General features: G+C 44.8%; 1 protein-coding gene across 1 annotated transcript in view; it reads right to left on the reverse strand.

Moving 5' to 3' along the window:
- ST3GAL1 (ST3 beta-galactoside alpha-2,3-sialyltransferase 1) overlaps positions 1-23,298 on the reverse strand; it is a 79,669-nt gene that overhangs the window by 7,487 nt on the left and 48,884 nt on the right. The window contains exons 2-4 of the mRNA XM_058038132.1: positions 18,284-19,074; positions 8,069-8,265; positions 4,664-4,843 (exon numbers count right to left, since the gene is read on the reverse strand). Coding sequence (XP_057894115.1) covers positions 4,664-4,843; positions 8,069-8,265; positions 18,284-18,595 — 689 coding nt within the window. The 5' untranslated portion in view covers positions 18,596-19,074. The remainder of the gene's footprint in view (positions 1-4,663; positions 4,844-8,068; positions 8,266-18,283; positions 19,075-23,298) is intronic.

Consider the following 23,298-nt stretch of genomic DNA (forward strand, 5'->3'; position numbering starts at 1 on the left):
TAAAATATTCAAGTTAATTATTGACAGTAAGACACCAAAGATTTAGTTGAGAATATACTGTAGAGTCAATACTATGTGGAGCTCGAGACTTCTGATTCTTGGATCATTACTGTTGCAGTCTTTGCCTGCTTTGATGATGGGAAAGACTTTCCATTTCATTTCATGGCAGAAAAACCTTCTCCCACCAGGGGGAGACTTTTCCTCTCCTAACACTCGGAGCTACCACATGATTTTCAGAGTTCACCAGTTCTGCGGTTATATGGAACTCAGGCATTCCAGCACACAGCCCCTCTCAGAGAGCTCCTTCCCTCCTCCCCAGGGCGATGCTGAATGTTTCCGGCAGTTTCCAGCATCAAACTTCCAAGTTACACCTTATGACTCGGCTGAAATCATGAGTCATGTCTTGAAAATGAAAAAAACTTTTATTCCCCACATCTCATGCACAGTGTGTGCTGGCATTGCACAGCTCATGACGAGTGCTGGAAGAAAAAAAAACATCCTGAGTTTGTTTCAAGTGAAAAAATTCGGGTGAGCTGGCTTTGTAATTGGAGTATATCCCAAAATATATCCTGCACACTTTTTAGATGGGTTGTGGTCAAGCACCAAATCACCTTCCACTAGTTCAGTCTCAATGTTTTCACTTGGGTTTTGGTGACAAGGTTCCTGTCATCAAGGTTTTATTTTCTTTGAACCATGGAACATCATCACTTTTAAAACTTAGTCTAAATCTACCCAAACAGTGGTGACCTGGCAATGCTCTCCTGTGCTCAGGGCTGAGGCAGTGAGAGAGGAGATGGTGGTTCCAGTGCTCCTGGGAGGTGATGCTGGCGGGGAAAGGGACACTCATGCAGACTTCTCTATCTGGTCTCAGCAAATACTCCCTTGCAGCTGCAGCCCATGCCTGACCTTGATCAGCAAATCAGTAAATCAGCAAATCAGTCTTGGTGATCCCATGCCCTTTTTGTGCTCAGGAAGACAAAAATGGCTTCTTTGCTAGAATGGCTTCTTTGGTAGCATCTCCTTAATATCATATAAATAAATAGGTAATCTTTTCTTACAAGGTGATGTGGAAGGAACAAGAGGGCTGTATGTCATGGAGAGATACAGTAGAAGACCAAAGAGATGAGTATGCAATGTCATGACAGTACTTGTGGACATCTCTGATCTAACCAGGAGACTGCTGGAGCTTTTGTCAGACGACATATTAGTGATTTTAACCAAGATCTACTTCATTGTTTTTAGAGTACCCAAGTCCTGCTGTCATGTGACTGCACAATTTCATAAAATGACACAGAAAATATTGCACACTGGTTAAGATGTCTGCTCTGATGCTCATGTAAACCCTGGGCTGCAGGGCAGCCAGGGAATGAGTGACCCAGGAGGCACCAAACAGGAGTGGGACAGTGACACCTGTGATGGAGGTTCCAGGCAGTGGAACATCACCTGGGAGAGATCTTCCATGAAACACCTTGCAGGGCTCCAGTGAAATCTGTCATTGTCCCTGTATAAAACATTCATTTCATTGCCCAAAACATTTACTGAGCCCTTGACCCAAGATGTGTAACATTCTGAGGAATACTGTCACTGTCTTTGCCAAACAAAGTGGAGTTTTTCCACCATACAGATTCCTGAAAGATTTGCAAGTGAAGGCCAGGGTAAATATATGGTTCCTGAGGGCCTGAAAGTTTCCCATCCCAGAAAAGGCATTTCTTAGTCTTCTCTGGAACAATGCTTAGTCTTAGAGAGATGTTTTTAGATGGAAATACATCAGTCAAATGGGACTGAGAGTGTCTGAGAGAATCACTCAGCTGTCAATTGAAGCTAATATTAAGGCAATCTGAAGTTTGGCTTTTGTTTTGAATCATAAAAAATTGCAAGAATTATGGTAATACTAAGAAAAGAATATATTTAACTCACAGGTTTTGAGTTTTAGGAAATTCTTTCATACAGAAAATTAAAGACTGTGTAAAAGTCTAACCAATAGAGGATGCTTATCTTTTTTAGCTATGAGTGCACTTGGGTTCTTGTTAGCCTAAACTCAGCTGACACCGTGCAGGCTGTGCATGTGGAACAATGCCCAAGCAGACCAGGGTAAGCAGATAAGTACTTCTTCCTTTCTAAAATACTGACTTTCAAATGTGTTTTATTTTTATTTCATGCTTTCTCCCCTTTAAAAATGTGCACTCAACAATTTCCTTATACCCATTATCTGACACTGTGTGTTTAATGCATGCTTGTAGGTTAATTCCACAAGGCAAAAATTATGCTATGTACATTGCTATGATTTGTATGCTTATGATTTTCTGCTTTTATTATTCCAGCTTATTAATTATGCAATTTCTCTGTTCTGAGTATGGCAAACATCTTAAAATAGTGGTATTTCTTTCACGTGGTGAAATAATTGCACACTAATTTATACCAGATGCTTACCAAGCCCATATGTACAATCTAATTATAAATATATGATATATCCTGTAATTTATTAAGCAAAGGTGTTTTCCCTTTCCTGTGCTGTGAGTGCATTGTGGTCAGTTATATCTCCCTAACAGGCTAAGGGCTCACTTGAAATCAGTGCCGGGCTCAGAGCTCAGAAGCACCAAGAGCTTTCTCCTGGGGCAGGGACAGGCAGTGGACCTGCCTGAAAAACGTGTGCCCATGTAAATTATAGAACAATAGAATCATGTAGGTGGAAAGACCTCTAAGATCATTGAGTCCAGAAGTTAACCCACCACTGCCAAGCCATCACTAAACCATGTCCCTAAGAGCCACACCTGTACATGTTTTAAATTCTTTCAGGGATGGTGACACCACCACTCCCATGCTCCAGTGCTGGGCAACTCTTCTGGTGAAGAAACTGGTTTTGATATTCAATCTAAACCTTCCCTGGTGAAACTTGAGGCATTTCCTCTTTTCCTGTCTCTTGTTATTTGAGAGAAGAGACCAACCCCTACCTGGCTGCAGCTCCCGTCAGGCAGTTGGAGAGAATGGCAAGGACCCCCCTGGGCATGCTTTTGTCCAAGCTGAGCACCCCCAGCTCCCTCAGCTGCTCCTTGTCCTGCAGACCCTTCCCCAGTCCCATGACCCTTCTCTGGACAGGCTTCAGCACCCCAATGACTTGTAGTGAGGGGTACACTTTTCTAGGTGTACTGGTTTTTCCAAGTTATGAGTGTGTCTTGAAAGTGGATTTTTTTCAAGCCAGTTTGTGATTGCATGTATTAAATGCTGGTGATAAAAAAGGTAAAAGGAAGCTAACACAGATTTTTTACAAGTTAAGGGAATCTTAATAATAAATGAAAAGAATCTAAAATGTATCTACAAAGAGAGAAAAGGAAATGAAGAGGAGAAATAAATCTTCATTTGTTTTTCCATCAAAGAGTCTTAAAATTGTGAAGTGGTTCTGATGCCCTGTCAGCAAGCCCCAGACATACTTTTCCAAGTTTAAATATTCCGAGACTTTAAAACTGGGAAAAAAGTTTAAATGTCTTGAACTATTTCCCTCTGGAGTAAAGCAATCTGATCTGTTCTTGCTGCCTGTGTGTAGCAGAGTGTCACCAAGCAACCCCACAGGGCTGTGGTTTCACATCCAGCAGATAACCTCACACACAGCACAAATGTCACGTATTTCGTTCTCTGGATTAGGAAAAGCCAGCTTAGAGGGAGGAAAAGAATCTGCTAGCAGGCTTCCAGAAGAAACATGCATTTTGATCACATTTCTAATTCTGGTGCTGCCATAAATCTAGCAGGAGACAACCTTTACTTCTGACAGCACTCAGGAAAGAACTGGGGAATAAATTTCAGTGTGCCACATTATTGCCAAGTAGAACTCTTGAATTTAAGGCTAAGACATGGAGGTGTCACATAAAACATTGTTTCCTCTGCACAATTCTAAGTCACATTCCACCAGGAAAGCCAGACCAAATTCCTGACCAGCCTGTTCAGGGGAGCTCATCCTCTGGATGGGACAACAAATACTGCAGTCTGCATCTGCTCCCTGCCTCAGGTGAGCAGCCTGCACAGCCCTCTCTGCCTCCTCATCCTCTTCTGCAAGTGTACTGACTCCAAGGTGTTATTCTTGTGCTGAGAATAACACAGGAACAGGCAGGAGGTAGTATTGTAGAAAGAGCAAAGAAGGCTTTACTCAAGAGAACAATGCAGTTTTTATAGTGATATGATAGGTTTTATTTGATTGGCTAACTAACAGAAACATCTTCTTCACACAGTTGTTACATCTTTACAACTCCCTAAAAATTCTCACAAGCCGCTGTGAGAAATGCTTGCTGTTTCTCTCTCTCCATCCCATGGCACCCACACCAAGGACCCAGAGAGGAGGAAGCATGAGCAGAAAAGCCCAAAATGAGGCACTGAACCCCAAAGCTCACAAGCCTTCTGACCAAACTTGTCACTTCCACCAGCAAAAACTCCTCTTTTCATTTCTCAGAGACCTCTGGGGATGTAAGGGACTGGATCTCGATCCTTGCCTCAACAACAATCATAACATTAATCTTTTCCTAGAAATCAAGTGTTTAGGGCTGAACTCTGAATTGAGAGGGTCTGTAAAGATCCTAGGCCTTACCAGAAGCAGGGATTTGCCCCACACAGGCTACCATCTCCTAGAGCAGCATGAAACATGGAGCTCCCACCCCCTGCGCCTGCCCTTACTCACAAGTTGATGGTGCCAGTGGTGAGAGCAGTGACGACCCAGCGCAGATCCAGGGTCTTGAAGGGGATCAGGATCATGCTCACATTTGCTGCCAGCTCTCTGTAGCTCTCAGGATAAACAAAGTGGTGAGTGGTCTTGCTCCCAACATCTGATTCGTAGCCAGCAGTGGGGGCACGGTTCATTCTGCAGCCCAAAAATAACAATTGAGACAGAAGAGGAATTAGGTAAGCACAAGAACATGTGAGTTTTTACAAGTCATTTGCTTGAGGTCAGCAATATGGTCCCATGGCTAAAAGGAATGCTATATGCAGGGTTTTCAGACAGCCCTGAGAGGTGTAGGGGTCCTCAGACAAGCTGGAATGATCATAACCCATGTGACTGAACAGTAAATGAAAGCTCAGCTTTAGTGTGGAATTCCTTGGCCTGAACAGGAGTGTACCAAGTGTATCTCTGAGCACATTCCTGTGTTCCCTTTACAGTCATCAAAAGAGTGGTGAGTCCATGAGGACACATCTCACTTCATCCTAAAGCTGGTGAGAAAAACATTGCCCTGAAGTAGGTCAGCATGACTTCCTGCAGTTCCATTCCCCCTTATCCATCCAGGTGTATTTGAATGTCTTAGGGTCAAGGTAATAAACTATGCTATGAGTGATGAGAAGCAGCAAATATTCCTTATGGTTCTCCCACAAAAAGGCACAAAAGTCAGTGCCAAATAGACACAAAGACAGTGACAAATACAGGAGCTGCTGCTGACCCTTCATTTACTCAAACTTTACTTTTACTTTGTGGTACTCCAACAGATACTCAGGGTCACTCTGCACATACGGGGTGCTTTAGGGAACCCTGGGGTCAGTGCATGGAAATCTGCCCAGGGCCTCCAGGGCTCAGTTAAGATGTGCTGGCCAAACAGGGCTGCCCTACCATATGCTGGATGTATCACAGATTCCCAGAATCAGGATTTTCTGAGTTGGAAGGGACCCACAAGGATCACTGACTCTTAAATGAGTGGCCCATACAGGGAACAGAGAGGGGATTTCTGGACTCAGGACTGCAGGAATGCCTCTATGCCTGTGTTCACTTCTGAAAGCCAATCTGGGAACACATCAGCAATTCTCTCCCTGATGCTTTAGCTGCTCAGTGGCAGAGATTTGCATATTTCTGTGGTGCAGCACAGTGCACATTAGAGATCCCTGAAGCAACTTGTACGAATCCATGGTGCTATGCAAAACCATGGAGAAACCCCTCAGTTGTCTCTGAGCAAAATGCTTTTTTTTCCCTGCAAAAACATTATCTCAGCTCCTGGCAGAAGCACAGGGAGGACAAGGAAGGATGTAGCTGACAAGGTAATGAGGAGCATCATACATTGCCAGACAACATGCTGCCCTGGTTAATGATAACAGGAGAGGCAAAATCTGTTTATCAAGTCTATGCCAGGCTGTGTTATTGCAGCTCTCCCCCAGGTGAATTACTTAAGTTTCTTCTAACTCCCTTCAAGGGAGTTATTAGTGTAGTTAGAATATCCTGCCAGCTCATGGATTTGTTACTGAGTTTCCTTTTACTGCCTTCCCTGCCAGAGACCCACACCATACCGTGCAGAAAACACTGGAAAAGCACAGGACTTTCTGTGTTTTGCCCTGAGATTAGTCAGTCAAAGGTATCAAATATGGGTCTTTCTTTCCATCAAGACAAAACCAAGGGTGACATGTTGATTATCTTACAGCCTGCTCTTGGGTCCATGCACCTTTCCTGCCACCATGGTGGGGCTGTTGGTGCCATACAGCAAAAGGCAGAGCTCACACCCAGGCTCAGCAGGAAGGAACAAGCAGGAACTTCCTTCTGTTGGAAAGTAGATAGTTATACCAATAAAAGGGGGCTGTCTGGAAGGAAAGGTGCCTCCTCAGACTCCTGGGCTCTCCCCTGCCCTTGACTGTATTGCCAGAGCACGTGGAAGTGAATTTCAGGTCAGAGATTTTGTGTTTGATGCACAGAGGGGTCACCTTCTCTTCTCACCCATGGTGAATCCTAAAACCTTATGCAATCCTTTCAGATCTGGCTTAAGATTGCTCAAATATAAATCTGAGACTGCAAGGTTCACTAAGACCCAGAATTTTGCCTTTGCCAGGGATGGCTGGCTATGGGATGGGCAAGGCCTCAGAACAGAAACATGCATCTGGGTATGTTACTCTTTAGTTATTACTACCAACTTTTGAGTCCAGCAAGGTCTTTTCTGCAGGGGTCTGGAAATGTAAGACAGACAATATAAAAATGTCCACACAGGAACAGGGCTGTCTCCATATGGAAGGACACAGAATTAAGTATAATGCACCACAGCTTCCCATATTTGCAGCTGTCCCACATTTACAATCTGTAGGAATAATGTAGAGGGCTCTCCCTTTGCCTTCATGGATCTGAAGACCAGGTTGGTGCCTCTGCCATTGGGGAGGTAGTTCTGGCAGGGAGCAAGACATGCAACTGCAGGAAGCAACTCCTGATGTGATTTGTGAAGATGTGTCACCTGAAGACTCTATGCCGTGCTGAAGCCACATCAGAAGCCAAGGTGGCTTAACAGTTCAAACAGTGTTGACCTTTTGTTGATTTGTTCTTGACTTCAGTGCACAGCTTCCTACTAAGACTTTTGTTGCCTTTGAGAGAATATTCCCACATGTGTCATTTCAAGAGCAATCCCTCCCTTCCTGCCCTTTATTGCTCTCCAAATTTGTTCTGTGCTGGCAGCTGTGGTGTGAAAGGAAAAAGTCATCCTGAGTTTGTTTCAAGTGAAAGAATTTGGGTGATCTGGCCTTGTAATTGGAGTATATCCCAATTGCAGATGACATGTTGGAGGTGAACTTAGTCCAGATATTTTGGCTGCCCTCTGGCTGATAAGCTCTGCTTACCTAGCTCCTGCTTGCCTTTCAGTAGAACAAAGTAGCCAACCATGTTGCCTCAAAAGGGAGAAAAAAATGCCAATCTTTACAAATCTGCAGCCAAATAGGTGACTCCTGTCCACTGAAAAGTGTCTTTGGCTTCCCCACCCTACCACTGCTTAAGAATGAACTAGTGCAAGAAAGTCAAATCTAATACAGTCAGCTAAATGTCTGAAAGATCACTCATGAGCTCTGGCTGCAAAAATAACTCTTACTCATGAATGCAAATCTTTTTTTCTCCTATATTTTTTAACACAGGCAATTATGGACTGTGCAGAACAAGCTACACCATCAATACCTATTAATGTTTTTTCATCCAATCTAAAACACGAGGTCGTATCTCCAACACAGAGTTTATACCCCTGAAACACAGACTTGACTTAAGTACCAGGTTTCACTAGACAGATCCTGAAATCACTTGTCCCCCCTATTAGCAGTGACTTTTAGCCAGCAAAGGCAGCTGTGGCTGAGTGTTCCCTCTCACCTGAGCACGAAGTCGTGGGAGTCGATGTCGTGGCCGTACTGGGACTGCCGCAGGTTGCCCGAGTTGCCCACGACGGCGCAGCGCCGGCAGGAGTTGGAGCCGCGCTCCTGCAGAGGGTCCCCGTCCCCAGGGATCACCCCAAACAGCTCTGCCAGGGTGGCATTCAGGCTCTTTGGAGCTTTCTCTCCCTGCAGCTTCTGTTAGGGAGAAAAAGCACTCCAGGTTACCAACGCAGGCAGCTTTTCTGTGAGATAGAGATGGCTTGGAATGTCTCCTCAAAGAGGAATCCTGCAGCTACCCACAGATACTGCCTTCTGCAAGGCTTTGTGTTGGGTGCCAAAGTGGGAAAAAAATCAAGTGGAAAACTCCTTAACTTTTCAGACTTGGCTTCCTTTTTCTCCTCCTCCTCCTCATCAGATTCCCACACTTCCTCTCTCTAGCCATGACAGAACAGATCAAGTATTTTCCCTTAGGCTGGCCTTAGCAGAATAAATGTTCCTCTGGTGTTCTATAAGCCTAAAACCACTCTGGGTCAGGTATTTTCTGTTAGGATATGTGTAAGATTTCTTTTATTTATTTATGTGTAAGATTTCTTTTAACTCTCCTATAAATGACAGAAAAGCCTCAGGGGAGCTGATGGAAGACAGAAGCAGCCGATGTCCCTGCCACAAATTTTGGCATATGCCAGGAGTGGGAGAGGGATATGGGAAGTGAACTGTGGAGGAACCAGCTGCTCATGCAATAGGAAACTCTACTAGAGCTAGCCCTGAGGGCTGGAGATGTATAATCAGCTAAAAAAACCTCCAGGATGAAGAAAACCACCCGGATTTGGTCATTGTGTCTGTTGCCAGGGAGGGGAACTGTTCTGTAGCAGCTCTGTGGTGCATGGTGGAAACAATGGCTGGATTAGGAAAGCACAGGCAGGTGCAGGGCAGGTGATGGTCAGACACTCCCCTTGTGGGGCTCAGCTCTCTGAGATTTACTGAAGAGGCTGGCAGTGCTGGCATGCTCACACACAGCATTGCTCACCCTCTGGTGCCCCTTCCTTCCCAGCTCACAAAAGGAGAACGGCTCCAGCACAAGGCCAAAAAGGCTCTGTCCTGCTCTGCCAGCCCAGGGCATGGAAATACAGGGAGGGAGAGAAGAGAAACACCTTTTCCCACGACTCCAGGAATGGCCTGGGCTAACCTGGCTTTAGTTTCCAGTGTGTTTCCCTTGACTGCACCAGGAACTGTTAATTTGTCCTGCTCTCTCCCTCTCTCACACAGATACAAACAGGTGCAGCACTGTAATTTTTGTTTAAATTCTGTGCTTTTTGCAGGACCTTATTTGCACTGAAACAAACAACAGGTCTCTGGAGCTCAGAGCTAGAAGATGACATTGAGAACTTGGAACAAAGAAGACAAAGAAATGCACACACAGACTTAACCTTCCCATTAATCCTCCCTAATCTATATACATGTATATGAACTGCACAAGGTGATTAGGATGCAAAGTAATTAGGATGACCAGATGAGCACTGTAATTATGACTCTGCATGTCACTATTCAGTGCAAGGCTCAATTATATAAATAAAAAAGGTAATCTAAATTTGTGTGCGATCCAACAAACTCATGGCCACATATCTAAAATCTTGTGTTTTCTTTATGAATTGAATCTAACCTTGTCTTACTCTGAATATGAGAAAAACAATGGTAGAAAACCTGCAGCCTTCAAAATAATTTGAGACTTCATAGATGTCACATAGATATACACATATACAGGTGTATAATGTAGTAAAATACAATCTTTTTTGAAAAATGAACTTATATTGAGTAATTTGAACAGATATTTGCATATACCATATATACTCTCTGATTCTTAAGTGTCTTTAGGAAATGAAAAGGAAACCCACCAAAACCTTATTCTTGAACTGATTTTCTGTGAGAAAATTCAAGAACAGGAAGGCAATTTCCAGAAAATTCCAAGTACCTGAGTGCCCTTTTTAAGTTACACTTTCTTTTCGTCCAGATTGACAGCATCAGAAAAGGGAAAGACCTGGAGCAGTGATACATTTTTGCTGCATTAGGATAGTAAGAAACATCCTGGATAGGCACCTCCATTTACACAGCTCAGGCATCCACCACTCTTTTATGCTTCTGTCCAGAGTAACTCTACTGCACCCAAGCTGAAACATGGGAACCAACACCAACCCGAAAGCAGGACACCACTGTCCTACAATCCCCCTGTTGTACATAAATTCCATGGGAAAGACCATTACTAATGCTAGAAATTCCCTCAGTGACCTCACATATGGTGATGACCTTATTGCAGTGTGTGCTGAGCATCCATACAATGAGACATCTGTCCTTAACTCATTTCAAGTGCTCTGTTTTGATTTCTCAATGATTATCTGTTTGAAATATACGTTTCAGGCCTAATCTTCTATCAACACTGGTAACTCTTTGACGTTTCAGCAGAACAGAGAAGAGGAAGCAACAAGGCTGATTTAACTCCAAGGCATATTCAGCTTATAAATGTTCTTAACAAGCAGCCAGTTCCTTATTGCACAATGTTTGCTAGGCTTACTGACAAATAGCATTACAATTACAAACCTGTTATAGTTTATTTTTCCACACCAAATTTTTGTCCTATTTTTTTTAAGTATAGTTGTCTTTTCTTTTTTTTTTTTTTTTTTTTTTTTTTCTCCTCCTTATCAGGCTCCCACCAGTCTGGCCTTTCCCAAAAGGAAATTAACAAAATCACAGAGTGAAAGTCTGTCCACGCTGTGCAGGGCAGAGCCACAGCAGTGTCATGTAGCTCTGCTAGGACAGCATTCTCCCTCCAGGTGCTGTGGATGTGTGACAGGGGCATGAGTATGGATATAGCTGCTATAGGTGGCCTTAACTACACTGAAATACTTGACCCCTGTGTCCTGAGTGAAGTGGCTGCTTTCCTCAGAAGTCTGTGCAAGTAATATGTGTGTCTAAAGAAGCAATTTAACTTTTTGTCCAAGATCATAAAGCATCTTTAACCCATCTTGTTCCACATATAAAATGTCAGTCAACAGTCCCTCCATGAGATATTTGTGCGTCACTTGAGAGTCAACTCTCCACCTTAGATTGTTAAAAACTTTATTTGGGAGTTCAGATTGAGAATTTTCCTTAATCATTTCCCAGCCTTAGAAACTCCCCATTTCACACACAGAAGTGAACTAGCTGTTTTTGCATCTTCTCATTTTAAAAAAGCAAGCAAAAGAAAAAAAAAAAAGGAAAGAAAAAAGGGAAGAAAAAAGAACCCTCAAGGTTCACGCACTCCCTTTACTCACCCATGCATGGCCCTCCAAGGAAGAGCCTGCTGTTCCCTCCTCATCACTGTGCACTGTCCCACTGAGGATAACAAGGGATTTGCTGCTTTTTAAACTTCTCAGGAGGTTTCACTGGGCTCTCAATACCAGCACACTGACAGCACTACCAAGCAGCAATACCCAAAACTTGGCTAAGGGGGTGCAAAGGGAGAGTGTGAATTCAGCCATGGCTGCTCAGAGCTAATGGCTTGGAGTGGTGAGGACACAGCTACAGCCATGGATCTCAGAATGGTTTGGGATAGAAGAGGCCTTAAAGATCATCTCATTCCAATAACCTGTTCCTTGGGCAGGGACAGGTCCCACCAGACCAGGTTGCTCCAAGCCCTATCCAACTTGGCCTTGAAAGCCACCAGGGATGGGGCATTCACTTCTTTGGGCAACTTGTGCCAGTGCCTCACCATCCTCAAAGGAAAGAATTTCTTTCTAATAACGAATCTTAAACCTGTCCTCTTGCAGCTTAAAGCCCTTCCCCCTTGTGCTATCAGTATATGCCCTTGTGAAAAGTCCCTGTCCAGCTCTCCTGTAGCCCCTTTAGATATTGAAAGTCAGCAATGAAGTTTCCCCAGAGCCTTTTCTTCTTCAGGTACAACAACTCCAAATCTCTCAGTCTGTCTTTACAAGAAAGGTGTTCCAGGTATCTTCCTGGCCTCCTCTGGACTTGCTCCGTCCATGTCCTTCTTATCTTGGGGCTTCAAAGGAGTCAGGAGAACCTCCAAGGAAAGCTCTCCTGGAGTGCATCCTGCACCCACAGCCAAGTCTGGCAGTGTATTAAGCACAGCTTCAGAACGCCAAATTATTCTCCGTTGGAATAGATGAGCCTGCAATCATGGGTGTGATGTAGATGCAGACAGAGCACGGTCCAAGGCAGAACCCTTGTGGTGGACAGAGAGGCACAGCTGTGGCTGTGGCAGCAGCCAGCACTGGTGAGGCAGCCCTACCATAGCACAGCCAGGCAGCCTGGGGCAAGCTGGGGTAGCAATGCTGGGCTTTGTGGCTTTTCTAATTTTTTTAAACTGTTTTTCAAAGATAAAAAGCAAATGAGAATGAGAATCTCTTTTGCCCAGCTACTAATGGTCTCACTGCTGCAGTTTGGAGGCATTAACACTCATGCAACACTTTCCAGCTGCAAGATTAATCCTAGCAAGAGTCAGGTGGGACAAATCCAGGTAATCTCTGTTCTACAGACTCAAGGAGAGCCTAAAAGGAAATCATCAATTTTAAAGATGTCTCTTTGGTCTGAAAAATATGGCTTTATTCTTGTTATATTTAATGTCCTTCATTTACTATGCATCCAAGAGTTGAAGGGGAAGAACAGAGGAACTGTCAAGAGTTTGGACTTTGTTTATTGATCTGTGTAGTCAAAAAATTTACATTCTCAAATATAAATATATACATGCATATATTCTGCAAATATCACACAATAATATGCTGAGTTGTACAATTTCTGACTTCCATGGTTGGGTCACCCCTACACTACTCTGACCCCTGTGCTGAGAGAGACCTGTGAGCTTGGACCACCTCCACATCCATCTGTCCTCACCACAGGAGGAGCAGCTCCAGCCCAGCTGGGCTTATGTGGGGGCAGCCACTGAGGGTGAGAGGTGGCCCAGGGTCAGGTTCTTCCCATATGTCCAAACCTGCTCTAAATGTCACAACCAAGCAGCTCAACTGCAGGTGGGGCTGGGTGGGACCGGGACCAGCGCCTGGAGCCTGGCCTGGATTTGGGATTTGGTACCCCCTTCTGCAGTGATCTGGTAGCTGCATGCTACCTTCAAAGTGCTGAGCCCTCTGTATTGCTTTCCAAGTGTCACAGACAGCATCCCAGATTCAAAGGAAACTTCTGGTGATCAAAGTATTTGGATATGTTTTCCTCAGAGAGCATTCAAAATGCATGACTCAGGTACCAAGCAGCTCTGCTGCTGCCTTAAAAATCAATGCAGCTGCCCCAACTTCCCCAGCACGTGTTGGGCGGGGATGCCCCTTTGTTCAACAGCTGAAAGCAAATTTTTAAGCCATGTGTTACATTTTTTCCACTAATGTAATGAGTTTAAACTAATATTTTCTTTTTGATACACTAATAACATGGCTACAAGATCTGAGCTTTCTTCCAAAGAAAATGCAAAACGCTGAAACATTGTAGAACTTGAGATAAAATTCTTATAACATGATAGTTTATGAACAATGTGCTACAGAGAAGATTGCCAGGAAACTCTGAGCCTAAATTTACTTATCACAACTTCAATCCATCAACCTCAACATTTGGGCTTACAACAGCAGGTTCTGATCTCCTGTTTTTTATACTTTCTGACCACCGAGAACAATGTATCCAGCCCTTAGAACAAAACACGAGAACTATAAATAAATGCTGTGCTTTGTCACAGCATGTAATTCTTGCCATGTTTCCTTATGTATGGGTGAGGAGATTTAGTGAGAACATTTAGTGAAATTTAATGAGAAATTTAGTGGGAACATCCACAACATTTGTGTCATGGTAAAACAATGGAAAGCTTGCAGGTGAACCAGCTCGGGGAGGTGAGAAAGAAAACATAAACAGAAAGGAATGTATCACGTAACACCAGGTGCCACCTTGCAAAAACACTCTCACAGTCCCTGAGCATCAGAGGAGAGAAGGCAGAGGAGAGAGAGAGAGGGAGGAGGCGGGAGACAGGAAGGGTGAGAGGGAGAAAAGGGAGGGAGGGAGGGAGGGATTTCTAACAAAATGTTCACAGCCTAAAGTGTTATTAATGCCCAGATCCTCCCTGAGAGAAGGGGATTCCAATCCAACTTTGAGTCACAAAAAGCACAGAGCAGCTACAGGGGTGTACGTGGGAGAATCTGGGCCATTGTTTGCAACCTGATAATGAAGGGCCAGTTTATCAGCTGTGTATGTTTAAGCAAACGAGAAGCAGGGAGCAATCCTGACAACATCCCCCGTGTTTCCATGAACATAGGAAAGCCAGGAACATTTTCAGGGGCCTTCTCTGGGACAGCCCTGGAGCAGCAGGATGAGCCACTGCAGGGATGGTGGCACTGACCTTCTCCCCCTGCTCCTTCCCACCTGCAAAGGGGCAGCACCAAATCCAGTATACACAAGCACTTTTATTCAGAGCAGGCAGGAATATTTCCTTCTAAAAGTCACATCCTGCCAGGCTGAAAGCGTTCAAACTATATATTCTCCAAATAAAACATGAAGCTACCTGGCAGCCATGGGAAGGGCTGTAAGCAAGGCAAACCACCCCCTTCTTTGGTCCCAAATGTCTCTTTGTCTCCAATATTGGTCATTAACTCTGAAATCCTCCTCACTGTCCTAGGACTGGAGGGATCTAATGCTGCAGGACTATTGGGATGAGCAGCACTTATTCACATCTGCAGCACAGGGTTAAGGGGGAGGGAGGGCAGAGTTTGGGGACAGGCAAGGGCTGTGCCTGCTTTTAGGGCAGCACATCACACAGGTGTCCCCATGGCAGGGAGGTCACAGCCATGCCATAAAGAGCTCCAGTGCATCTCAGAACCTCAATTACAGCTCAACAAAACCACCCCACTGTCTGAAATCAGCTCCTCATAGTGAACACACAGACATCCCCCCCCACCCCAAAAAGAACTTGGAGCAATCTCAGGTTTTCTCAAACCTCCTTTTTATGTACAAATATAGCAAAAAGTTACTAATTACTGAGCTGGCAGAGCACACAAGAGTGAAACATGGCCATGAGCAATGTTTTCTTAAAGACTGGCCAAAATCTCAGAGTTGCTTTGAAGATGAGCCTAAAAATGAACAGCAAAAAGGGAGTTGCCCTCAGGATGCACCTGGGAATTATTTACTGAAGAAATGACACACTCTTGGAAAAGCTTACCCAAAGCAACATGTACATAAGGAATCAGCTGCAATGAGAAGGTGAGGCCACATCATGCCTGGGGTTTACCCAAAACCATCTTTCAGAGGAGTCAGGGCACTTTCTTCATCTACTACACATTAGGGCAAAAACTTTCAGGGAGTAAAAACTTCCAATACACAATGCAGTTATGGGGACAGGAGAATATTTCACACATCCAGGCTGAAGTTTGAAAAAGTCTAGGAATCTTAGAAGATTTATTTTTACCATCTGAAAAAAAAATTGCTTTGATTTTGTATTCTGAAGTGGTGTATTCCCTTTGAACATGATCTGAATAATAAAAGAATGAAAACACTAAAAGATGGTTAGACAGCCCTGAAAATTAATGAGCAGCTTTTGTTAAGGACGGGGAGGGGAGACTTTTGGCTGTTCTGAAAATCTGTTTTTTTCATTTTGCTGAAAAAGAAACAAACCTCCTCTGAAAGAATCTGTTTCAGGTTGAGCTGAACTTTTAACACACTGGTGAGGGCACACCTGGAGTGCTGTGTCCAGTTCTGGGCCAATCCAAGAAGGACATTGAGGTGCTGGAGCAAGCCCAGGAAAGTCAACAAAGCTTTGAAGGGTCTGGAGCAGAAGTCCTATGAGGTGACTGAGGCTGAGGGAGCTGTGGGTTCTCAGCCTGGAGAAAAGGAGGCTCAGGAGTGACCTTGTCACTCTCTACAACCACCTGAAAGGAAGCTGTGGCCAGGTGGGTCAGTCTCTTCTCCCAGGGAACTGGCAATAGGACGAGAGGACACAGTCTAAAACTATGGTTGGAAGGTTTAATTTGGACATTCAAAGGAATTTCTTCACAGAGGGAGTGATTAGACATTGGATGGGCTGCCCAGAGAGGTGGTGGAGTGTGACAGTGTTCACAGGGGTCTTCGGATGAGGGAAGAAATGAGGATCTGACTCCATGTTTCAGAAGGCTTGATTTATTATTTTATGATATATATTATATTAAAACTATACTAAAAGAATAGAAGAAAGGATTTCATCAGAAGGCTAGCTGAGAATAGAATAGGAAAGAAAGATAAAGGCTTGTGGCTCAGACAGAGCCCAAGCCAGCTCACTGTGATTGGCCATTAATTAGAAACAACCAACATGGGCCAATCACAGATGCACCTGTTGCATTCCACAGCAGCAGATAATCATTATTTACATTTTGTTCCTGAGGCCTCTCAGATTCTCAGAAGAAAAAATCCTAAGGAAAGGATTTTTCATAAAAAATGTCTGTGACAAGGAAGTCACCATCCCTGGAGGTGTTTAAGGAAAGACTGGATGTGGCTCTTGGTACCCTGGTCTGGTTGACAAGGGGGTGTTCAGGCACAGGTTGGACTCGATGATCTCAGAGGTCATTTCCAACCTCACTGATTCTGTGAATTGAGGAAGCACTGTTTTTTTTTCCCTGTTTCACTACAAGAAGGAGCATTACCTAGTCAGACTTCTGTACTGAGTTCCAAACTTTTTCTTCTTTTTATTTTTTTTTCCTAAAAGAGAATGCATCCAAACCTCATGCTTCAATCAGTGAGCTCTGAGTGCAGAATGCAGAGGGGCTTTGCTCATGGTGTCCATGAGTAACCTCATCCTCCCATTACTGAGCTCAATCTGGGCTATGCCCCCTCCTTTGAAAACTGCCAGGGGTCAGACCAGCCCAGCTCCCTGGTGAAACCTCAAGCCAGGGCAAGGACAAGGACCTGAGCTTGCCACCTTCCCTGCCCAATGCCCCAGCAAAGCCCAGACAGTAAACATGGGGACCTGAAGGAAAAGTGGCTGGAAGCTGCAAGGAAAACCACAATCAATGGGAAATCAAAGTCACGGCCAAGGGCAGTGAAAAGACAGAGCACCTGGAGTACTTGAGACTCACTGCAAAAAGGAGGGCCTCATCATAAAGCAATAATATCATTTACACAACAATTAAAGGTGGCAGAGTTCAGTGGCATTTGTTTATCAGCACTAAATGCAACAGCCAGTGGAGTGGGAAGGGATAAATCTGACACAGCCTCATTCCCACAGCACCTGACATCCCCTCCAAACCCAAATGTCCCCCCTGCAATAGTGGGTGCCTGTTGGAGAGGCCCCCTCAGGATGCCAAGGAAGGCCTGGAAGCCCAGAGTTCCACAACAAGGGCTGTGCCTGCTGCAGGACACCAAGCTGCAGGCTGCTGTGGGTTCAAAGAAAGGCACAGGGGACTATTTTCCCAGAAGAGGGGAAAAACAAGTGCAAGGAAACTGTGATTTCACCGGGACCGTTGCAGCAGAACCTGCACTTTAGCACCTCAGCAGCACAGCCAGGAGTAAATCAAACAACTGATGTCTTGTTTCAAGAGAACATAAAAGGGGCTTTTGTTAAGCAAAACAACAGGATGCATCTTTTTCCTTTCTGTTCTTTATGAACAAGACATCCGCTCACTTTCATGGTGCCTGGATCAGGCTTCAAGGGGTAGCTGAACCACTTTGCTCAAGGAACCACCTGGGGCTGTTCCTTCCCAGTGACCCACAGCCACTCATGAGCTTTCTGGATCTGTTTTACACCATCAGCCACAACAGACAATGTTCTCATAGGCATGGAATAAATAATTTCCCATTTAATCCTGCTAATTATTTACACATCTTATGGTAGGGAGAGACCCTGGGGGAATCACACACTTCACAATTAGCTTGATTATCCACCTTGATGAATGGCAAAAAGCCCATGTGAAGCAGAAACAAGGATTACAAAGCCTGGTCTTTGGAAGAGAAGGGAGAAAATGAGAGAGTGGACATTTGCAAATTCTGGATCCACCACTTAACTCTGTCAGGGACTTCTCTAGCTTGGAGCAAGTGAACATGCACTCCAAGCCCCTCTGAGCTGAACAGCAGCACAAACTCCTTCCACCTCTGCCTTGTCAGCTGAGACAGCAAATGCAGAAAACATCTCTTTCTGTGTGCTTGGCACCCCTGGAAGCCTGACACCACCAGTGCCCCCCAAAGCCTGGGCTGTACCCACACCCCCACTTACCAGCCACCACCTGTAGCTGTCTTCTGGGATCAAGGCATTGTGTGAGGTCAGGAAAGGTTGCATAGTTGAGTTGAATCTCTGGTCGAACCAGAGGGAATGTCCCAGCTCGGAAATGCACGTGTGGCAGCTGCAGGGTCTCCTGGGGTACTTGAAGAGCTTCTGGACGTGCTCTGAGAACTGCACCACAAGATGTCGGGGGTCCCAGGTGGTGGAGGTCACCTGGTGAGTGTAGTTGAGCAGGAAGGATGTCACTGTGATCAGCAGGAAGGCGAAGGTGAACACTTTCACATTCCTCCTCCTCACCAAAACCATCTTTGCCCCTGGGGTTCTGGCTGAGAGCAGCACAGGGTTCAACTTAAGGCAAAAAGGACTGCAGTAGGTCCCTGCCAGTCACCACCCCAGCCCCAGGCTGAACTGATGGACTCCACTACTTCCAGCCATAAGGGAGAAGCTTCATCTTCCCCAGATGGGCTTAAAAAAGGACAAGCTGGGTATTTCCTTTCACCTTCTCACAGTGCTTCCAAGCTCCTTCAACCTCTCTGTGTCCTGTGGCTAAACCTCTCCTGGTGAGGGTTTACTGAAGGCAGACCCTTGTCTTTCTGCATACAGAAATTAAAACTCAGGTTTTGTGTGTGAGAGCAAGCCATACATTAAAACAAGCAAATTGTAGAAAGGATTGTATTCTTTCCCTTGGAATTTAATTCTTGAAGAATGGGATCATCTGGGGTTGTACATTCCATCAGAGAGACATGCTCCAATGTCCATTTAAGCCATGGAGAGAAGTTTGCAACCTAGGGACACACAGATAAAAAAAGAAAGAAAAATGGTCAGATTTTTTTTTCATTCCTCCCAACGTGATTTCTCTGCTTTTCCCTCCCCATCCCAGAACTTCTGATCAGGTCAGAGCCCTCGAAACAGCAGCCCTGGTTTTAAGCTCTGCTCTGATATTTGCACACCGAGGAGTGTGAGGGTGAAATTTTGGAAAGGGCAGAGCATCGACCTGTGGACAAAGTCTCTTTGTATTGAATCAGCCTCCTGGCTCTGCTCTGGCCTTATTTGTGTTACAGTTTGTAGCTATTTGAATGACAATGAGTCCCCTCCCTCCTTCAGGCTGACCTTGATAGCCACAAGATATGCAGCAAAGTATTCAAAACTCAGACCAGCTGAGCAGCAAGCACCCAGCAAAGGAAGAGGAGCAGGATGGAGAGGAAGATGAATCAGTTCTTTTCTCTTTTTTTCCCCAGCCAGCTTAATTTCTTAAGGATTGGGGTTGGATTTGAGATTAGAGAAAGCCAAGAAAAAACAGCTCATATGTCCTGGGACAAACAGGGGAAATCAAAGTATAAATGGCCTTTGTTTCACATGGAAAATTGCTCTTTTTTCTGTCAAGGAAAGGTAGGTGATAGCAGCTTGACCCCAGCCTAGGCAGAGAGGCATGGATCTGCTTTGGAGGTACAGAGGGACCCAGAGCTGCTCTCCCTTCCCCTCCTGGCAGCAGTGATTTAAACAAGTTTTTAAAAGTCATAAAATGAATCCCTTCATCCCACAGTGTTCTGTGGGAATGCCATTGTGGGACAGGCATCGTTTTGTGGGAAGAAAAACACGTTGTTTATAAAACTTCAGCTGTTTACAAAAAGTCCCAAAAGTGCCTTGCTTAAATAACACTCTTTGTTTTGTTGTTTTGTTTTTTTTAAAGGGTAGGAAAAAAATCACAGACGCAACCATGTCAGAATATGTGCAACTTATGAACAAATGAAAGCCCAGGGGGAGAAGTCTCATTCACTGCTCAGCTGCAGGCTTCAGCCCAGCAAAGAATAAGCAAAACTACAACTGTTACCATGAAACCTCACTATTTTAACCCATTCTGTGCATGCATTGAGGCAGGACCCCCCTCACTGCCTCCTGTTTACCCAGATAGGAGGGAAGTGCAGCTGCAGCATCCCCAGCTTTCCTGCTGCCTCCTCTCCTGGGCATCTGCCAGGAGCTGCCCCAGGCCAAACCACTTCACCACCACCTTGGAAACAGCTTGGATTTTAGAGGTGCTGTGTAAATATTTACAGAGTCCCACACAGCCAGTTCTGAGAACAGGAACCTCAGAGCTCGTTTTTAAGCCTTGCCCCAGGCTTCTCCTCCCCAGCACATGATGGGCAGCATGTGCCCTTCAATTGGCTGCTGTTTGCCAAATGTCTCGGATTTATTTTAAGTCTGGCCCCTCCACGTGCATTTATAGGAGCTCAAGGGCTGACAAGTGGGTCAGGCAGGATAACAAAGGGCTGTATTAACCCCATCTGCTTGGGCTCTTGCACCAGTACATCAGGGAGCCGTCCTGCATTCACTTTAATGTTAGAGAGGGAAGTTTTTACACTAACCAGAAATCTTCTGAAGTATTCCCAGCTAAAATTCAGGAATCCCTGAAACTTTAGAGATGTGATGGGGACACTGTGCCTTGGAGAGTGAGAAAGGGAGCTCAGAGAGCATCCCCAGTGCCCAGCCCCATCCACACCAGCTCCTTTCTGTGCTGCAGAACAGCCCCACACACATTTGCTTTCCAGCCTGCATGTGGTTGTGAGTCTAAACAAAAACACAGCCTCTAACAACCCCAAAAACATGCCCAATCCCAGAAGCAAAGTGATTTTCCATTTATGGAGTGGATAATTCAAGAGCTGTAATGCTGGCAGGTCAGCCCCCCACTGCTGCCAGTGCTGGGCCAAATCAGCATCTGCAAACACAGCTCCAGCTCTGCTCTGGGGCTTGGAGAGGAGAAGGGACAGGGATTATCCAGCCTGTCTTGGAAAAGCCTGTAAAGTGGAGTTGATAAAACAGTCCTGGCCTCCAAAACAAACACCCATTTGGCCAGATGTATTTATTTATTTATTGCAACTGAGCTAAGGTTAAATTCATAACTCCAAGAGGAAGAAACCCAAACCAGTGTTTACACAATGGGCTACAATGTCTTCAAATTCCTAATCATCCTGTGTTTTTTTAGCATATGATGGGAAGGTAAGAAACCAGAGTTCCCAAAGCCCTTTTTCCTTGTGGATATGAACACTGGATACTCTATTTTAATTTACTACTAACAGTTTCCTCTGGATGTTCATGCTTCCTATAGATACTTATGATAGGAATATATATAAAATACACACACACACACACACACACACACACACACACACATATATATATATATATATATATATATATGTATGTATATGTTGACAGAAAGGCTCCGGGGACTATACATTTGATTTAGGGTGTGAGGAAAAGGATAACTGAAATGAGGAAAAGGATAACTGAAATGAATGTAAAACATTTTTTTTTGAGTTCAGTATCACTTGGAGCTTTTTTTTTCTTGAAACACCTGGAAGATCCAACCCAGATATCATTACTTTTACTCTCCACAACATCTTCTCAGCCTATCCCTGTGTCTGTCTCCCTCCCTCTGCTCACACAAGATGCATAAATCTTTGCAAAAGTGTTTCCACAGGATTCACCAAGACAGTGGAAAGTGCAAGGTCAGAGACTGGTGTGGGAAAGCATGCAGGGATGCCAACCCCAGCTGCTGGGAATGTTTCACTTTTGGATACTACTTGTGATAGTTAAATTAAGCCATCACAACTAGCATGATACCAGCCACAGTCCTTATCACCATCCCTGGCATGACCTCAGCATTAGCACATCTGTGAACAGGCTGTTTTGGCCTCAGACCCAGAAACAATTTCTGGGGACTTAAGGCAGAGAGATTGAGTGCCCAGCCCTGAGAGATGAACAGAGCTCAGCCCTGCCTGCCTGCAGCTGTGCCTGTGCTCAGAGATCCAGCTCAGCCCAGGCACGCAGCAGGTTAAGCCACCTTAAGTGATTGGGTGCTTAAGGTCTTATTTCTGGGCTGGATTTTGCCTGCTACCTTCCCACTCCCTCCTCTTTAACCATGTCACTGTCCCCATGTGAGGCACCTCTGTGCACCCCAGGGCAGTTTATTTATGCTGATAATACCCAGTGATGGGCAGGGCAGGGAAAATGCAAAGGATCATGTCCCTGGGAGAGCAGAGAAGCAGGGTCAGAAGAAGAGACAAGTTCCTCCAAACTCAGTCCTGAGTGTAGAAGTGGGTCCAGGATGATTAAATGGTTGTGAGAGTTGAGCTTAATCTCCTGTCTACATTTCACATTCTGAAAGATACCAGGATCAATCAATTGTGATTGTCATCGTCTTCTCAAGTTTTAGAAAGAAGACCAGAAGACCTTTTTTTTTTTTTTTTGAAGAATGTCCCTGGTCCCCGGCAACTCGGTAATCAACAAAGATAAAATCCCATTGGTTCAATGGACTAATACAAAGCAATTCTTAACACCTTAAGGAAATACTATTTTATACAAATCCACCTACAAATGCAATGTATTCTCAGTGCACTTGTCAGGTTGTTTGACAAAAGCTCATCTGCACACCCACAAAGGAGCACAGAAAAAAAAGGGGAACCTAAATAATGCTCCAGGCCCAGCCCAGGAGCATCAACTGCACCAGCCCAAAGGAGCCTGGGGGCACAGGGACAGGTGGGAACCTGACACAAGGACTCCAAGAAGGGACACCCTGCCTGCATCCCTCCCAGGGCTGGCCCTGCACAGCCTCAGCCTCAGGCATGAAATGCACCCAGGTGAGTCAGCTCTGCCTTTGGGACTGAGATATGCTGCTGCCTTGGGCATGGAACAGCTCATGGGGTGCAGGGGAAGGGCATTAGGGCATTACACAACACCTGTGTGGTCAGCCACACAATATTAATGTTAATGGTTAATAATAACCATTCTGTGATGGTTAATTTTTTAAAATTTCTTTTCATGGGTGAGCCTTAGACAAAATGCACGAAGAAAATAATAATGAAAAAAATTGAGAAAAAAATCACCATACTACTACCACTCATCCCCCCACACTGTAAATGCACCAGTAAACTGGTGTTTGGCCCTTTTTGATGCCCACTTTCCCAGCAAAGAAAAGCTTTGTACCAGCACCACGTTGAGGAGATCTTTGT

The sequence above is a fragment of the Melospiza georgiana genome, chromosome 1 (assembly GCF_028018845.1).
Source record: "Melospiza georgiana isolate bMelGeo1 chromosome 1, bMelGeo1.pri, whole genome shotgun sequence".
NCBI classification, from domain to species: domain Eukaryota; kingdom Metazoa; phylum Chordata; class Aves; order Passeriformes; family Passerellidae; genus Melospiza; species Melospiza georgiana.